At 35.0% G+C, this 19,121-nt stretch overlaps 1 protein-coding gene across 6 annotated transcripts in view; it reads left to right on the top strand.

The window, feature by feature from the left end:
- The window catches only part of NAALAD2 (N-acetylated alpha-linked acidic dipeptidase 2), a 73,781-nt gene that overhangs the window by 28,503 nt on the left and 26,157 nt on the right, over positions 1-19,121 (top strand). For all 6 annotated transcript variants that reach the window (XR_006193511.1, XM_042904549.1, XM_042904547.1 and 3 more), the window contains 6 exons: positions 1,074-1,260; positions 6,211-6,304; positions 7,540-7,638; positions 12,392-12,477; positions 12,771-12,890; positions 12,996-13,078. Coding sequence is in view for 5 of the 6 variants with exons in the window: in XM_042904549.1 (XP_042760483.1) it covers positions 1,074-1,260; positions 6,211-6,304; positions 7,540-7,638; positions 12,392-12,477; positions 12,771-12,890; positions 12,996-13,078 (669 nt within the window). In the remaining variant the exon portion in view is untranslated. The remainder of the gene's footprint in view (positions 1-1,073; positions 1,261-6,210; positions 6,305-7,539; positions 7,639-12,391; positions 12,478-12,770; positions 12,891-12,995; positions 13,079-19,121) is intronic.

Genomic DNA, 19,121 nt, shown 5'->3' with positions numbered 1-19,121 from the left:
TGAAATTAGTGCTATCACTTTAGAATGCTTACTGAGATGAAATTATTTTGTTTGAAAGCACTTATGATAGTGACTGGTACTTAGCTAATTATGAATACCTGGCTTCTTATTAAGTAAATATCTCATTCTAGATAGGTGCATAATACTTTATGTAAGTATTATGCATGCATAAGACTTGATAAGCAGTTTAACCATTCCCATGTTGACAGATGCTTGGCTTGAATTTATTACTATTACAAATAATTACATTGTGAACATCTTTGTCCATAAACACTTGAACATTTATGTAAAGACTTTTGTAGTATAGATTCCTAGAAATTGAATGGCTGGATCAACATGTATGTTCTTTCAAAATTTTGAAAGCCATCATCAAAATGCCTTCAAAAAAGTTGTGACAGATTTCATTCGCATTCATATTGTAAGAATGATTTCTGAATATTGGAATGTGTTTTAGTTAATCAAGACTGATGGTTATCTATCTTTTGCTATAATACTTCTGATAGTGAAGAATTCAGAATCTTGCTTGGAAAGGTTTTCCTGTTTGTGTTCAGTTTGGATTGTTAAAAAATGTTTACAGAACACGATGGGCAATTTTTCACACACTACAACTATTTTGTATAGAACTTTAGTTTAGTTCCACAAATATTTGTATGATGTGCCAGACTTGGAGGGTGGATAGTTAAAAGTGAATTAAGACATGGTCCCTTTTCTAAAACCACCCTCAGTCTAGCAGGGGAGAAAGATATTTTAAAGGTATTTAAAATACTATGATCCATCCTATAACAGAGATGTGTACAAAATAGAAGAGGCAGAAAGAAGGGAGACATTAATTTTGTAGTTTTAGGGACAATAGGAATGTTTAAAAGAGACAGTCACTTATTTGGAGTTGTATAGAGTAAATGAGAGTTGTTTGCTCTCCCAGGGGAGAAATTGTATTCAAGACATAAAGGATTGAATGTGTAACAGCATGACAGAAAGCAGTGCCTTAAGTTTCCTTACGTTATTAAATTGATTTTTACTTAGATGAATTAATTTGCCAGTACTACTTTATGGATTGCACATTGCCCCTGCAGGTTAAAAATGCCATGTCAGCAGGAGCCATAGGCATCATCTTGTACTCCGATCCAGCTGACTACTTTGCCCCTGGGGTACAGCCATATCCTAAAGGATGGAACCTTCCTGGAACTGCAGTGCAGAGAGGGAATGTGTTAAATTTGAATGGTGCTGGTGACCCGCTCACTCCAGGCTATCCAGCTAAAGGTAATGGATGGGCCTGTCATGGTCCACCTATTTTTACAAAAATATTACTTGCCCTTTTAGAAGACATAAAAGCAAACATCTATAGGATAACCTTAAAACTGTATGTAATTGTAATGTTTTGGATTACTGTTGCTAGGAATTCAAAAACCTTTCCCTCGTATTACTTTTTTTTTTTTATTTTTTTATTTTTATTTTTTTAATGTTTGTTTATTTTTGGGAGAGCGGGGGAGGGGGGGAAGAGCAGAGAGAGAGACACAGAATCCGAAGCAGGCTCCAGGCTCTGAGCTGTCAGCACAGAGCGCGATGTGGGGCTTGAACCCATGAACCATGAGATCATGACCCAAGCCAAAGTTGGCACTCAACTGACTGAGCCACCGAGGCCCCCCTCCCTTGTGTTACTTTTGTTTCAAATTTCCATGAGGTGTGGACATGGAGAGGGAAGGGTGGTTGAATTTCTCTTTAATTTTTTTTTTTTTTTTTTTTTGGGAGAGAGATGGGGCACGAGCAGGGGAGGGGCAGAGAGAGAGAGGGAGATAGAATCTAAATCAGGCTCCAGGCTCCAAGCTGTCAGCAGAAAGCCCAATGGGGGGGCTCAAGCTCATGAAGATCATGAGCTCAGATCATGACCTGAGCCAAAGTCAGCTGCTCAACCTACTGAGCCACCCAGGCACCTCAATTTCTCTCTACTTTTTTTTTTTTTTAATTTTTTTTTAATGTTTATTTATTTTTGAGAGACACAGTGACAGAGTGAGAGCAGGGGAGGGGCAGAGAGAGACGTAGACACAGAATCCAAAGCAGGCTCCAGGTTCTGGGCTATCAGCACAGAGCCCAACGTGGGGCTTGAACCCACGAACTGTTAGATCATGACCTGAGCTGAAGCTGGATGCTTAACCGACTGAGCCACCCAGGTTCCCCTCTCTCTACTTTTAATAGAGGTCCGAAACACAGGTCCCCATACCCAAAGTAACGTTGCTTTTACCAAACTAGGACTTTGGTTTTCTGAATTGCTTACTGATTTTATCCTTCTTTAGATGATACATTTGTATTTTTTTTAAATACTAATAAGTTTTTGATGTTGTTTAATATGTAAAATGTAAAACGTTTTGACATCTGTGTAAGTACCTCCACAATTAAGATAATGAACATATCCATTATCCCAGAGTTTTCACTCATCTCTATGTAATGCTTTCCTTTCAACCCTTCCTCACCCACTCCTTGCCAATTCCTAGGCAATCACTGATCTGCTTTCTGTCGGCATAATTATTTTGAGATCCATCCACGTTTACGTCTGTGTCAATATTTCATTCTTTTTTATGCTATGTAGTATTTCACTGAATACACTATAGCTTGTTTATTCATTTATTTGTTGATGGATATTTGGATTGTTTTTAGTTTGGGGACTCCTGTATATAAAGCTACTATGAACAGTTGTATAGAAGTCTTTACATGTACATATGCTTTTAGTTCTCATGGATAAATCTATAGAAATGCAATGGCTGGATAATATGATGCATATTTAACCTTTGAAGAAATGTTCAAATTGTTTTCCAAAGTGGTTGTACCATTTTACACCTTAGCATCAGTGTGTGAGTATTCCAGTTACTGTACCCTTGCTACATTTAGTTTGGTCATTCTTTTTGATTTTACATTCTAATAGAGAATCCTCCAACTTACTTTTTTTTTTCCCCAAAGTTTTGGGGCCATTCTAGGTCCTTTCCGTGTGAATTTTAGAACAAGCTTATTTCCACTGAAAACGCTCCTGGGAATTTGAGATTGAATTAAATCTATATGTCAGTTTGGGTAGAACTGACATTTTAGAAGATACTAAATATTTTGATCTGTGCACATGACACAACTCTTCAATTACTTAGGTATTATTTAATTTATCTCAACATGTTTGTTGTTTTATTGTACAGATCCTGTCTTTCACATTTATCCATATGCATGGATAGTTTTATGCCTTTTAAAAACACATTTTAAATTTCAATGTCCATACACTTATTGCTAGTAAATAGAAATGCTTTGTATTTGTAGAAGAAATACATTGATCTTGTGTCCTGCAAACTTGTTAAACTTAGTATCTACAGAAATCTGCTAGAACTACTACCAGTCTTTACACAGATGATCATGTTTTCTGAGAATACGTTTTATTTCTTTGTTTCCAGTATGGATGCCTTTTGCTTTTTAGTATACTGGCTAGTACCTCTCCTACACTGCTGAAGAAAGTTGTTTAGAGGAGATACCTTTCCCTTTGTTCCTGCCTCAAGGAGAAAAAAAATCCAGTGTTTCCTTCTTAAGTCTGATATTGCTGTAGGTATTTTTTATAGATGTTTTTTGTCAGGTTGACAAAAGTTGTCAGGTTTGTCAGGAAGTTTACTTCTAATGTGCTAAGAGCCTTTATCTTAGCACATTTACCTAGGAATGTACAATGGATTTTGTCAAATGCTTTTACCAAGACTTGACATGATAATAAGTTCTATTAATTTTGTTAAGTTATACTCGTAAACTTTTGAATGTTAAACCAACCCTGCCATCCTGGGATAAACTCTACTTGAACACAGTGCATTATCCTTTTGTTAAGAATATCTTTCATGAGGGGTATTGGCCTATGGATTTATTTTCTTGTGTATTTCTATCTCATTTTGGTTTCAGAGTAATGTTGGCCTCATGGGATGAGTTGGGAACTATTTCATCTTTTTTTAAATAGGAGTTTATATAGAATGGGTTTGATTTTTGCCTGTAAACATTCAGTAGAATTCCCTAGCAAATATATCTGGGCCTGAAGTTTTGTTTTATAGGAATGTTTTTAACTACAAATTCAATTTTTTAAACAGATATGTGGCTAGTTAGGTTGTCCATTTATTCTTTTTTTTTTTTTTTTTTTTTTTTTACCTTAAAACAACCATTTTTATTCTGTAATGCTTTTCTACAGTCACTATCACTGTGCACGTTAAGACTTTACACACATGTCACCAAGGCCTGCAAGCTGTTTCTGGGTTCTTCATTTACCTGATACTATTTCCTCTGCACATCTCTCCACACATCCACTTAGACTTCACTATTATCCTTGTTGATGGTGAAGTAATGTCTCATTAGTTTGACAAAGCAAACTTTGCTTAACTGACCCCGTTTGGTTGGGCATGTGGGCAATTTCCAGATTTTAATCATTCTGAATCACACTGCTATAAATATCTTTATACAAATGGCTTTTTAACTTTTTTTTTTTTTTGAGGGTTTATTTTTTTTATTTATTTTTTTTTATTTTTATTTTTTTATTTTTTAATATATGAAATTTACTGTCAAATTGGTTTCCATACAACACCCAGTGCTCATCCCAAAAGGTGCCCTCCTCAATACCCATCACCCACCCTGCCCTCCCTCCCACCCCCCATCAACCCTCAGTTTGTTCTCAGTTTTTAACAGTCTCTTATGCTTTGGCTCTCTCCCACTCTAACCTCTTTTTTTTTTTTTTTCCTTCCCCTCCCCCATGGGTTTCTGTTAAGTTTCTCAGGATCCACAGAAGAGTGAAAACATATGGTATCTGTCTTTCTCTGTATGGCTTATTTCACTTAGCATCACACTCTCCAGTTCCATCCACGTTGCTACAAAAGGCCATATTTCATTGTTTCTCATTGCCACGTAGTATTCCATTGTGTATATAAACCACAATTTCTTTATCCATTCATCAGCTGATGGACATTTAGGCTCTTTCCATAATTTGGCTATTGTTGAGAGTGCTGCTATAAACAGTGGGGTACAACTGCCCCTATGCATCAGTACTCCTGTATCCCTTGGATAAATTCCTAGCAGTGCTATTGCTGGGTCATAGGGTAGGTCTATTTTTAATTTTCTGAGGAACCTCCACACTGCTTTCCAGAGCGGCTGCACCAATTTGCATTCCCACCAACAGTGCAAGAGGGTTCCTGTTTCTCCACATCCTCTCCAGCATTTATAGTCTCCTGATTTCTTCTGTCCATTTATTCTTGAGTGAGCTTTGGTAGTTTGTCTCCTAAGGATTTTGTCCATTTCATCTAAGTTGTTAAATTTAATAGAGTTGTTCATAATCTTCTCAGTCTGTGTGTGTGTGTGTGTGTGTGTGTGTGTGTGTGTGTACATACATGTACAAGTATTCTGTTCTTTATTCCTGATTGTGGCAATTTTTTTTTCTTTTTTTCCTGAACTGTCTTGCTAAAGGTTGATCAGCTTTATTGATATTCTCAAAGCACCAGCTTTGGATTTTATTAATAATTGCTACCATTTTTCTATTTCATATTTCTTACTTTTCTGCTCTGATCTTTATTATGTCCTTTCCCTGCTTATTTTTGCGTCATTTGCTCTTCTTTTCTAGTTTGTCAAGGTGGAATCTGATGTCATTTGATTGAAACCTTCCTTTGTTTCTAAGATGGGTGTTTTAGTGCTGTACAACTATTTTGGCTGAAAGCCAAAGTCCCAGTGAGGTTGTAAGTCTGACAATAGTTTTCAGTCTTCCTTTAAAGAGAATATTGTATTACTATTTGAATAGGATCTTTATTATTCCCAAGATCTCATAAGTTCCCTTTAATTTTTTTTCAGTTATATCTAGTTTCAGAATTTGGGACACATTTTCCAGGCAATTGGTTAAATGAGGCTTCTTTAAGAAGGATTCAAGATATCCTTGAAGAAATAAAATATTCTTCTAAAATTCAAGAGAAATACATGAAGTGTCAAAACAAATTTGGAAATTTTTAATCCCAATGGTTAATTTTACATTAAAATATAAATGATTTAGTTTCTTACTGTTGAATAAAATAGGCCATGTTAGGCAAAACAATCATTGGCTTGGGGGGAACTTTCAGTTTTTGATATAACTTCAAACATGTAATAGATCTGCAATAGTAATAAAAGAAATCTCTTTATACCCTTGGCTCAGATTCTTCAATTGTTTTCAATTTACCTTATTGATTTCTGCAGAGTACACTTTTAGACTTGATGTCAAAGAAGGAGTGGGAATCCCCAAGATCCCTGTACATCCTATTGGGTATAACGATGCAGAAGTATTATTACGGTATGTGTTTTTAATTGGATAGGAGATTAAGATATTTTGTACTAATATGTCCATTTTCTCATCTAAAATCAATGTAATCTAATTATGTTGAAAGTTAAGTCTGGTTGTACACCTGAAACCAATGTTATGTGTCACTTATATCTCACTAAAATTTTTTTAAGTAAAATTCAGGAAACAAAGTAGGAAAATGAGTTAAAAAAAAGAAAAGTCTTGTGTCAAGATTCTCCTGAAGTAGGAATAGCAGAGCACAGCAAGAAATGGCAAGAAACTATTAGTTTGCTACAAATGAAAGTCTCAAGAGCAAAACTGTCCAAAGATAAAAAATACTGATTGGAAATTTTTCAAGTAGTTGGATTTTCTTAGGTATTAATTTGATGTTTATACCTGACCTGTATTTTAAAAATATTATAATGTCCACTACTTATTAGATTTGTGAACTTGGACCAGCTACTTAATCTTTCTCTGATTCAGTTTCCTTGTCTGTGAAATGAGGATAGTAATTGTTTCTCCCTGATAGAGTTTTGAGGAGGAGGAGATGAGATCAAGTACATGAAGTATCTAGAATATAGTAAATATTTAATTAATGTTTGCTATTCTTGCATTCTGTTACTGATGTTCTTTTACAAACATCCAGACTTTTTTTTTTTTTAAGATGTCTATACCAATACAATTAGTGATTGCTTTATGAGTACCTACTAGATAATCAGCGCCTCTAGAAATTAATTTATTCTCCTTAACACAGTCATGAATTTCCTATTTTCAGTATTTCTTAAAAAAAACTTTAATGTTTGTTTATTTTCGAGCACAAGTGGGGGAGGGGCAGAGAAAGACACAGAATCCGAAGCAGGCTCTAGGCTCCAGGCTGTCAGCACAGAGCCTGTGGTGGGTCTCGAATTCACAAATCATGAGATCATGACCTGAGCTGAAGTCAGTATTTTCAGTATTTCTTCATCTTAAGTCTTCACTAGTCAAAAGTAAAGAGGCCGATGCTTCTCATTTCCTCTCCCTATCTTTTTCCTTAAGCTGTCTTATCACCAACATATTAAATACTTTATCTCAATTATGGCTTTCTCGGTAAAATGTCAGTTCCCCAAGGAGAGGGAACGTTAGCAGTACCTAGCTCAATAAATATTGGTTAAATGTACGATGAAATATCTCATTGTCAGACTTCATGATTTCTTCTAAGAAACTGTGACATCAGCCTTCTTTCTGTCATTTTCCTTTTCTCTCGACAGTCACATGGGAGGAACTGCTCCACCAGATGACAGCTGGAAGGGAAGTCTTAATGTGGATTACAACATTGGGCCTGGCTTTGCAGGGCATGATTCCTTCAGGTAATTTTATATTACTTTAATAGACTGGAAAAGTTTTATATGTTTAATGGAAAAATGTCAAGGTAACTGTTCTGCCAGGTAGCTTTTGCTTGTCTTTTTCTCATTTTTCATAGTGAACAATTGATACTTACAGGGGTGCTTGGGTGGCTCCAACGCTGGGTTTTGGCTCAGGTCATGATCTCACAGTTTGAGAGAATGAGCCCCGCCTTGAGCTCTGTGCTAGGTGTGGAGCCTGCTTGGGATTCTCTCTCTGCCCCTCCCCATTAGCTCATGCTGTCTCTTCCTCTCTCAAAATCAATAAATAAACATTTTTTAAAAATTGAAAAAAAGAAGTACTTACAGAGTGATGTACTGAATTATTATTCTTATAGTGGTATCAGAACATTTGTTTTATAAAGTCTTAAACATGACTAAATTTGAGTTTAGTGTTTAACATTTAACTTCCTTTTTCACCTTAAGTTTTAGAACAATGTTTCAGATAACCCAGTATTTCAAATGTATAACATTTTGAAAGTTGCCTTAAGGGAAGGAGTACAAGAGAGGAGACAAAGGAGGGTAACATATTGCTCACCTACTATGTAGGGTAAGCACATAACTATGGTAAGGCTCAATGCATTATCATTCTCACATGCACTATTGTAGAGGAGTGATCACAGAATATTTGTTCATTGAGCTTAAGTTATACAGAAAGGTTAAGTTGAACACTGGATCAAGGCAGGCAGGAAATTGCAGTTTAAAGAGATCATCTTGGGTAGAGTTGTGACACAACATGGCATGATTACAACTTGAAGTAGTTTGATTTGCCTGAAAAAGAAAGGGAGATAGAACACTGATAAATCAGAGAACATATAGCTCTTTTTAATAAAATCAGTCTTGTTTGGTAACACGTTACCATAGGGTTCTTAGTGGTTTTTAGTTTTTGTAAGAATTTTTCTCCAGAACTTTTAAGGTATTAGAAGATTAATATTTTATTTTATGGGAATTTTAGAAATACTTTATGTAAGTGCTTATTTATCTTTATAACTTAGAGCAGAGTTACTTTAATATAAGAGAGTTTATTATCTAATTTATTAATACCTTAACAGCAGCAGGAAAACCTAACACACACAATGAAAGATAAAGGCTGTTTGTTTGTTTATTGAGTGTGAGCAGGGAAGAAGGGCTGAGGGAGAGAGAGAGAATCTCAAACAGGCTCCATTCTCAGTATGGAGCCTGATGCAGGCCTTGATCCCATGACTAAGGATCAAGACCTGAGCCAAAATCAAAAGTCAGACACTCAACCAACTAAGCTATCCAGGTGCCCCAACAAAGGCCTTTCTGATTTAGAAACAGAAACATGACACAGAGAACAGAAACATGACACAGAGAACACAGAAAACCTACAGCTTCAGTTCTATAATTGTAGTTCAAGAGTAAATCAGAAGCATACAAATCCCCTTGTCTAGATATCAAAAAGCTGTTCTTCACCATGGGCACAAAATTATTAATTGATTTGAGCTCAAAATGAACAAATACACAAATAAAAATCTCTGTCATTTTTCACCCAGAAGAGTTCTTGACAATCTATTTACAGATATTCAACGTCGTTTTTCACTCAGATAAACCGTCTAGATTCTCTGTCATTTCTCACCCAGAAGAGCCCTTGACAATCTATTAATCCATTTACAGAGATTACTGAGTGACAAGACATGAAACCACATTTCTGGAGGGGAAGATGGGTGGGAGGATGGGCTAAACGGATGACGGGCATTAAGGAGGGCACTTGTTGGGATGAGCACTGGGTGTTATATGCAAGTGATGAATCAATGGGTTCTACTCCTGAAATCCTGAAACGAATACTATACAGTATATTAAGTAACTTGAATTTAAATAAATACATTTTTAAAAAACATGTACAAAAAAAACCCAAAACACGAAATCAGTAGGAAAAAGAGTATATAGTTAGAGATGCACAAAAAAGAGACAAACCAAGGAACAGACTTAACTATAGAGAACAAACTGATAGTTACCAGAGGGGAGGTAGTTTGGGGAGAATGGATGAAACAGGTGATGGGGTTAAAGACTACACTCATCATGATGAACACCAAGTAATGTACAGAATTGTTAAATCACTGTATATTGTATGCCCGAAGCAAATAGAACACCATATGTTAACTATACTGGAATTAAAAAAAAAAAAAATAAATAAAAAAAGCTAGAGGGGCACCTGGCTGGCTTAATCAGTAGAGCATGAGACTTTTGATCACGGGTCATGAGTTCAGGTCCCATGATGGGCATAGAGCTTACTTAAAAAAAGATAATTTTTTTTTTTTAATTTTTTAACGTTTATTTATTTTTGAGACAGAGAGAGACAGAGCGTGAACAGGGGAGGGGCAGAGAGAGAGGGAGACAGAGAATCCGAAACAGGCTCCAGGCTCTGAGCTGTCAGCACAAAGCCCGATGCGGGGCTCGAACTCACAGACCGCGAGATCATGACCTGAGCCGAAGTCGGACACTTAACTGACTGAGCCACCCAGGCGCCCCAAGTATAATTTTTAAAAAGTTGGAGATACAGATCATCAGCAGAGTTAAAATTCTGTCACTGCTTCTGATTTACCTCAGAGCCAAAAGAAGACATGTCTGGGTTTATGCTACCCACACCTGGTTCTGTGAGGTGAATCTATTGCACATCTCAATGGAACTTCCAAAAATGCTAAAGGATGATTTTTTTTTAAGTAAAACCATAATTCTCCTACAGATATAAAATGAACATGTGTCAAATATTTCATTTAATTCATTAATAAGGAAACCGCAAAAGAGTTTAAGATGGTTCAAAGGAAAATTCAATGATCCAAAAACAGAATGCTGAAATGAAAGTACAGTACTCAATAGCAGAAAAACTTGTTTCTTCCACTCTGAAGGAATGAACTAAATATTCACTAGACAGATTGGGTGTTTCAGTCGATATGTTGTTTCTACAAATTAACCTTATTCTCTACAGAGTTGTGAAATCTTCTAATCAAAGACAGTGATAGGCAGAGGTAACTGATGGATGAGCTAAGGCCTTTCTTGCTTTTTCCTTAAAGGAGTTTATTCATTCATTTCACAAATATTTATTGAGCATTTACTATAACCTAGGTACTATTCAGCAGTGCACAAAACAGGCAAAATTCCCTCCCATGTGGGGCTTACATTGTCGTTCATTTTTTTTTTTTTTTTTTTTTGGAACATTATGAATTTGAAGTGATAATAGGACAAATGGATATTCTTTTAGAAACTTCTGGAGTCAATGGTATTAAAACTAGGAAGACTTAAGGATTAAATATGTGGATAGTCTATTTTCAGGTTTTGATTAAAATAGATTTTTTTTTTCCGGGGTGCTTGGGTGGCTCAGTCGGTTGAGCGTCCAACTTCGGCTCAGGTCATGTTCTCACAGTTCGTGGGTTCGAGCCCCAAGTCGGGCCCTGTGTTGACAGCTCGGAGCCTGGAGCCTGCTTTGGATTCATTGTCTCCCTCCTCTCTGCCCCTAGCCCACTCGCATTCTGTCTCTGTCTCTCTCAAAAATAAATACACATTAAAAAAAATTTTTTTTTAAATAGATTTTTTTTCCTCATTCCTCATTTGTAACATTCGTATTTTCTTCATTTAATGACATAGTATCAATGGCTTGGGGTTTCTTACTAACCTTGGGCTTCTGTTTTTAGATATACATGCTAAAAGTGTTTCTGCTTTTTTGCTATTAGTTTTTATCTATTTTATATTTTAAATGAACATTTAAAAATATTTTTTTATCTGAATATGCATTCAGAAACACAATATACTTCTGGTGGGGAAAAACCAGAATCTGCAGTTAGCAATGTAAAGGTTTTGACAACCTCTTAATTCCTCCATTCATAAATAAACATAAATTAGAAACTGCTGAGATTCCTCTATCTACCCCACCCCCCATGGATAAAGATTTATTTTGTTTACTTCTGAAAAAAATGGCTCAGCATTTTCCCATATCATTTTGGGTTCATAAAATGTGAATGGCTTTTTTGTTTGTTTGTTTTTCTATTTGAGCTTGATTGAATTTTGCTTTGAATTATAATTTGGGAAGTTGTATTTCATGAACGGATATTTAAAACGCTGGCCCAAATCAGAATCAACAGTGATGGGCTAGAAAAGTTTCATCATACAGTTGTCTTATGCATTTTAGCAGGTGCTTCCCAAATTCCTATTTCCTTCCCACATTTGCCATGTTTCTTTTTGGCAGCTCTCAGCCAGCTATTTAACAATGTACTGACTGAATAACCTTGAAGAAAGGTCAATAACCTTGAAGAAAGTTACTCACCAGCAGGAATTAATGTAAATACAAAGACCTACTTAAAAGATGCTTATTTGTTCTTTAACACATAATTGGCTGTCTTATTTTTGTAATTCATACAGTATACTTACAAAGTTTAGAATGAATACCCAAGACATTTTGAATAAGTATTTTGGACTTTATTAACAATATAGCTTTGTTGGAGGAGTAATAAAAAATATTGACATTCTATTTTCAAAATCTGACTTCAAGCATGCTTAAGTACTTAGGAGTAAAATACATTAACCATTTGCAAATTGCACACATCAACAATATTAATGATTATAGAATTTAGGTTGTGGATGTATGGGAATTCATTGACTTATTAGAGTTTTCTGTAATTTTGAGATTTTTCATAATAAAACGTTGGAACAAAACTGTTAGACATAATGCTCTACGTGAAGTAATTTATTCCCTTTGTAATCCTAGGAAGGTTAGAATGCATGTTCATAACACCAATAAAATTACAAGGATTTATAATGTGATTGGAACAATCAGAGGATCTGTGGAACCTGGTGAGTATGAATTTTTTAAACACTTCATTTTCACAAAGATTAAAAGAGTAAGAGATAAAAACCTTTAGTCAATAATTCTTTATTTCCCTTGAGTGATTAGAGACAACTACATTTGAAAAAAAAAAAAATTGCACAACGCTAAAAGAAACCTGTACTTTATAAGTGTTGATTTTTTTTTTTTTTCTATAGAAGAAACACAACCAAAAGGGAGTTTAATTTAAAGACACAAGTCACAAGTATTTGTAAGGTATTCAAAATTGTAGTTCTTTTGAACACAACACATTATTTTCCAGACAGGTATGTTATTCTAGGAGGTCATCGGGACTCCTGGGTGTTTGGAGCTATTGACCCAACCAGTGGAGCTGCTGTTTTGCAAGAAATTGTCCAGAGTTTTGGAAAACTGATGGATAGAGGTAAATGATGTTTCTTTGGTAGTTGATGACAAAACATGACTCACTTAATTTTCCTTTATTTTTAGGCACATGTGCCTAATTAATGTATGTTAACAATGATTGCAGGCTGGAGACCTAGAAGAACAATCATTTTTGCCAGCTGGGATGCAGAAGAATTTGGGCTGCTGGGCTCCACAGAATGGGCTGAGGTAAATATGGCTGGAGGTTCTTGTTCTTGATCAACAGGGAAACAAATACATGTATTTCAGGGTGATCACAGATAGATTCCATTAGCTAAAAATGGTTTTAGTTTGGAGAAAGACTCAAAAATTTAAGAAATTTTTTAAATGGAATTATTTTAGTAAATTGCCTTTCTGATTTCAGATATTTATTTCTTCTTTAGGTATGATTGATTTTCATTTCACACTGGTCCCAGATGCTTTATCTTTAAGTGTCTCTCCTAGACACCCTTCTTTCATCTTCCCTTAGCCTCCACATTGAGTAAGTTCTTTAACGTACAAGGTAAGGCCACACATTTTTGTCAAGACATGAACACTGTATACTTGCTTTACCTGCACCATCTATTTATCTTTGGGTTGATATTTTATAGAATTGTTTTAAAGCATGTCATATATTTCTTGTTATTGTCTGGTTTTAAAATACTTTCCTCCTGACTACTTACCTGTTTATTTTGAAATAATGTGAGTGAAATAAACATGGGGGTGAAATCATACAGTTATTTCTCTGCTTTCTTATCCGTATATTCAATTGACATGGCAAAGTTTTGTTATCATTTTGGTAATTATCAATATGCATTTTGGAAGTAGACTGTTCATTTGGATGAATCAAATGTCCTCTACTTTAAGAAATGCAAATTCTTGTGAATGCATGTATATATAAATACGTGACTCTGTTTCTCTAATTTTACCAACTTAAAGATCAAAAAAATCTCAGATATAAAATAAAACATGTACTTCACATTAATCTAAATAAATCGGGGTTAAAAGACAATTTCAACACTGTTAATTCATGATAATATTCAGCAGCATACTTTTCTTAAAAATAGTTAAGGAATCTTTATTTCTACTCAAAATGTTATAATGGAAACTCTGACTCTATCTATAGAAGAGACAGCTACTATTTGGCCATTATGGGCAAGGGGAGAGAGGAAATAGTCCTCACTTGTGCCATAACCACTCACAGCTTTACATTTTTTATTATAATATATTCTATTTATTTAATTTAAGTTTATTTATTTTGAGAGAGAGAGAGAGAGAGCATGCATACTCAAGAGCAGGGGAAGAGTAGAGAGAGAAGGAAAGAGAGAGGGAAAAGAATGAGAACATAACCCAAACTAGGCTCTGCACTGCCAGCATGGAGACCAATGCGGGGTTTGAGCTCACGAACCGTGAGGTCATGACCTAAGGCAAAACCAAGAGTCAGATGCTCAACTGGCTGAGCCACCCAAGTGCCCCTATTCTTCTTTTAAATTTAAGTATAGTTGACATACAGTATTAGTTTCAGGCACACAAACTGTGGATTGATAATTTTATACATTATTCAGTGCTTGCCACAATAAGTGCAGTTACTACCATCTATCACCGTACAAAGTTATTATAATATTGACTATGCTGTACTTTACATTCATGACTTGTTTATTATTTATAACTGGAAGTGTGTACCTCTTAATCCCCTTCACCTATTTTTCCCATTTTCTCACTCCCCTCCCTTCTTGCAACTACTAGTTTTTTCTCTGTATTTATTAGCCTTTGTTTTTTGTTTGTTTTGTTTCTTAGATTCCACACATAAGTAAAATCATGTGGTATTTGTCTTTCTCTGACTTAATTCAGTTAGCATAATACCTCCTAGGTCCATCTATAGGTCCATCTACAATGTCACAAATGGCAAAAGTTCATTCTTTTTTATGACTGAGTAGTATTCTCGTGTGTGTGTGTGTGTAGAGAGACACATCACATCTTCTTCATTCATCCCTTGATGGACACTTAGATTGCTTCCATATCTTGGCTATTATAAGTAACGATGTAATAAATATAGGGGTGCATATATCTTTTTTAATTTGTGTTTTTATTTTCTTTGGATAAGTACCCACCAGTGGAATTTCTAGATCATATGGTAGTTCTATTTTTAGTTCTCTGAGGAACTTCCACGCTGTCCTGTAGTGACTGCTCCAATTTCTGTTCCTACCACCAGTGCACAAGGGTTCCCTTTTGTCCACGTCCTCACTGATACTTGTTATTTCTTATCTTTTTGATACTAGCTATTCTGACAGATAGGAGATGATATCTCTTGTGGGTTTCATTTGCATTTCCCTGATAAATGATGTTGAGCATATTTTCATGTGTCTGTTAGCCATCTGTATGTCATCTTTGAAAACATGTCCATTGAGGTCCTCCACCCATTTTTTATTGGCTTATTAGGTTTTTTTTGTTGTTGTTGTGTTGTATCGGTTCTTTATACGTTTTGGATATTAATCCCTTCTTAGTACATAATTTGTAAATATCTTCTCCCATTCAGTAGGTTGCCTTATTGTTTTATTGATGTTTTTATTTGTTTGTTTTTTTGTTGTTGTTTTGCTGTGCAAAAGCTTTCTATTTTGATGTAGTCTCAATTATTTGTTTTTGCCTTTGTATCTCTTGCCCAAGGAGACAGATCCAGAAAGATATTACTGAGGCTGATATCCAGGAGATTACTGCTTATGTTTTCTTTTAGGAGTGTTATAGTTTCAGGTCTTACATTTAGGTCTTTAATAAACTTTGAGTTTGTTTTTGTGTATGGTATAAGAAAATGGTCTAGTTTCATTCCTTTGCATGTAGCTACTCAGTTTCCCCAACACCATTTATTGAAGAGACTGTCTTTTCCCTATTGCATATTTTGCCTCCTTTGTCACGGAGTAATTGCCATTAAGTGGGTTTATTTTTGGCTCTGTATTCTGGTCCATTGATCTATGTGTCCTGTTTTGTTTTTGTTTTTGTTTTTTTTTTTTTTTTGTTTACTTATTTTGGGAGTTAATTTATTTTGACGGAGAGAGAGAGAATGGGAGAGAGGCAGAGAGGGACAGAGAGAGAATCCCAAGCAGGCTCTGCACTGTCAGCACAGAGCCTGAAGTGGGGCTTGAACTCACGAACCATGAGATCATGACCTGAGCTGAAATCAAGCCAAATGCTCTACCATCTGAGCCACCCAGGCACCCCAATGGGTGCTATTTTTGTGCCAGTACCATACTGTTTTGATTACTATTGCTTCTTAGTGTAGTTTGAAATGTGGGATTATGATATCTCTAGTTTTGTTCTCTTTTCTTAAGATTATCTTGTTTATCTATAGTCTGTTGTGCTTCCATACAAATATTAGGATTATTCTAGTTCTGTGAAAAATGCTAAGTTACTGGTATTTTGATAAGGATTGCATTGCATCTGTAGATTGCTTTGGGTACTATGGACACTTAAAAATATTAATTAATCCATTCCACCAGCATAGTATATCTTTCCATTTGTTTGTGTTATCTTTGGTTTCCTTCACCAATACTTTCTACTTTTTAGAGTACAGATCTTTCACCTCCTTGGATAAATTTATTCCTAGGTATTTTCTTTTTGGTGTAGTTGTAAATGGGATTGTTTCTTTAAAATCTCTTTTTGCTACTTTGTTATTGGCATATAGAAACAACAGATTTCTGTGTATTAATTTTACATCTGGCAACTTAATCATTTATTAGTTCCATTAGTTTTTTGGTGGAGTCTTTAGGGTTTTCTGTATATAGTATCGTCATCTAGAAGCAGTGACAGTTTTCCTTTTCCGTACCAATTTGGATGCCTTTTTTTTTTTTCCCCTTGTCTGACTGCTACAGCTAGGACTTCCAATATTATGTTGGAGAAACTGGCAAGAGTAAGCATCCTTGTCTTGTTCCTGATCTGTAGAGGAAAAGCTTTCAACTTTTCACCATTGAGTGTGAGGTTAGCTGTGGGTGTGTCGTTTGTGGCTTTTATTATGTTGAAGTATTTTCCTTCTAAACCCAGTTGCTGAGAATTTTTATCATGAATTTTGAATTTTGTCAAATGGTTTTTCTGCATCTATTAAGATGATGTGATTTTTTTATTCTTCATTTTGTTAATGTGTGTCACATTGATTTGCAAATATTGAACAACCCTTACATCCCTGGAATAAATCCCACTTGATCATCATAAATGATCCTTGCATTTTTGGTTTGCTAATAATTTGTTGAGAATTTCTGAATCTATGTTCATCAGGGATATTGGCCTGCAATTTTCTTTATTTCTATGTATTTATTTTTTTGTAGTGTCTTTTAGATGGTTTTGGTATCAGGGTAATGCTGGCGTCACAGAATGGGACGTTTTACTTCCTCTTCTCTTTTTTGGAATAGTTTGAGAAAGATACATATTAGCTCTTCGTAAGTGTTTGGTAAAATATATATGTGAAGCCACTGGGCTGGCCTTGTGTTTTTTGGGAGTGTTTTTGTTACAGATTTAATTTTGTTACGAGTAATTGATCTGCTCAGATTTTTGATTTCTTCTGATTCAGTTTGAGAAGATTGTATGTTTCTAGAATTTTATCTGCTTCTTCTAGCTTGTCCAGTTTTTGGATATTTAATTTTTATAGTCTTTTATAATATTTTGTATTTCCATGGTGTTAGCTTTAACTTCTGTTTTGTTCATGATTTTGAGTCCTCTTTTTCTTCATGGGTCTGGCTAATGGTCAATCAATTTGGTTTATATTTTCAAAGAACCAGCTCTTAGTTTCACTGATACTTTCTCTCTTTTAAGTTTTTATTTCCTTTATTTCTGCTCTGATCTTTATTACTTCTTTTTTTCTACTAATTTTGGGTTTTGTTTATTCTTTTTGGGTTTTGTTTGTTCTTTTTCTTTCTTTAAAATAAATTTTTTTTAACGTTAATTTATTTTTGAGAGAAAGAGTGTTGTGAGCTGGGGAGGGACAGAGAGGAGACACAGAATCTGAAGCAGGCTCCAGGCTCTCAGCTGTCAGCACAGAGCCTGACCCGGGGCTCAAACTTACAAGCCATGAGACCATGAAGCCTGAGCTGAAGTTGGCTCCTTAACCAACTGAGCCACCCAGGCATCCCTGTTCTTTTTCTAGTAAGGTTAGATTGAGATTTTTCTTGTTTCTTGAGGTAGGCCATAATGTATTGCTATAAAACCTTCTTCTTAGAACTGCTTTTGCTGTGTGCTGAAAAATTGAATCATTGTTTCCATTTCCATTTGTCTCCAGGTATTTTTTTATTTCCTCTTTGATTCATTCATTGATTTATTCGTTGTTGATAGCATATTGTTTTAACCTCAACATATTTGTGTTTTTACCAGTTCCCTTCTTGTTATTGATTTCTAATTTTTACTGTTGTCATTGGAAAAGATGCTTAATAGGATTTTAATCTTAAATTTATTGAGATTTGTTTTGTGATATAGCATATGATCTGGAAAATGTTGCATGTGCCGTTGTAAAGAAAGGTGCATTCTTCTATTTTTGGGTGGAATGTTCTGTATTTATCTGTTAAATCCATCTAGTCTAATGATTCATTTGAAACCACTGTTTCATAATAGATTTTCTGTCTGGATAATATATCTATTGATGTAAGTGGGGTGTTAAAATCCCCAACTATTATACTATTACTATGGATTTCTACCTTCTTATGTCTGTTAACATTTGCTTTATATATTGCTTTATATGTTAGGTGCATAGATATTTACCATTGTTATATCTTCTTGTTGGATTGATCTCATTATGTGATGCCTTGTCTCTTATTATAGTCTTTGTTTTAAAGTCTATTTTGTTTGATAAAAGTATTACTACTCCAACTTTTTTTTTTTTTTTTTTTTTTTTTTTTTTTGCTTCCTCTTGCATGGATATCTTTTTCTATCCTTTCACTCTTTGTCTCTGTGTGTCTTTTGATCTGAGGTGAGTCTCTTTTAGACAGCATATAGATGGGTTTTGCTTATTAATCTATTCCGTCATTCTCTCTTGATTGGAGCATTTAGTCCATTTACATTAAGGCACTAATTAATAGATATATACTCATTGCCATTTTGTTAATTGTTTTCTGTTCAGTTTTTTTCTGTTCCTTTGTTCTTCTCTTGCTCTCTTTCTTTGTGATTTGATGGTGTTCCTTTAGTATTATGCTTGGGTTCCTTTTTATTTTTGTGTATTCTAGGTTTGAGTTTGTGGTTATGGTAAAGTTGATATATAACCTCTTATGTATTAGTACTC

This window comes from Panthera leo, chromosome D1 (assembly GCF_018350215.1).
Source record: "Panthera leo isolate Ple1 chromosome D1, P.leo_Ple1_pat1.1, whole genome shotgun sequence".
In the NCBI taxonomy this organism is placed as follows: domain Eukaryota; kingdom Metazoa; phylum Chordata; class Mammalia; order Carnivora; family Felidae; genus Panthera; species Panthera leo.
The sequence above is the reverse complement of the archived record's forward strand: the minus strand, read 5'-3'. Positions and strand labels throughout refer to the sequence as shown.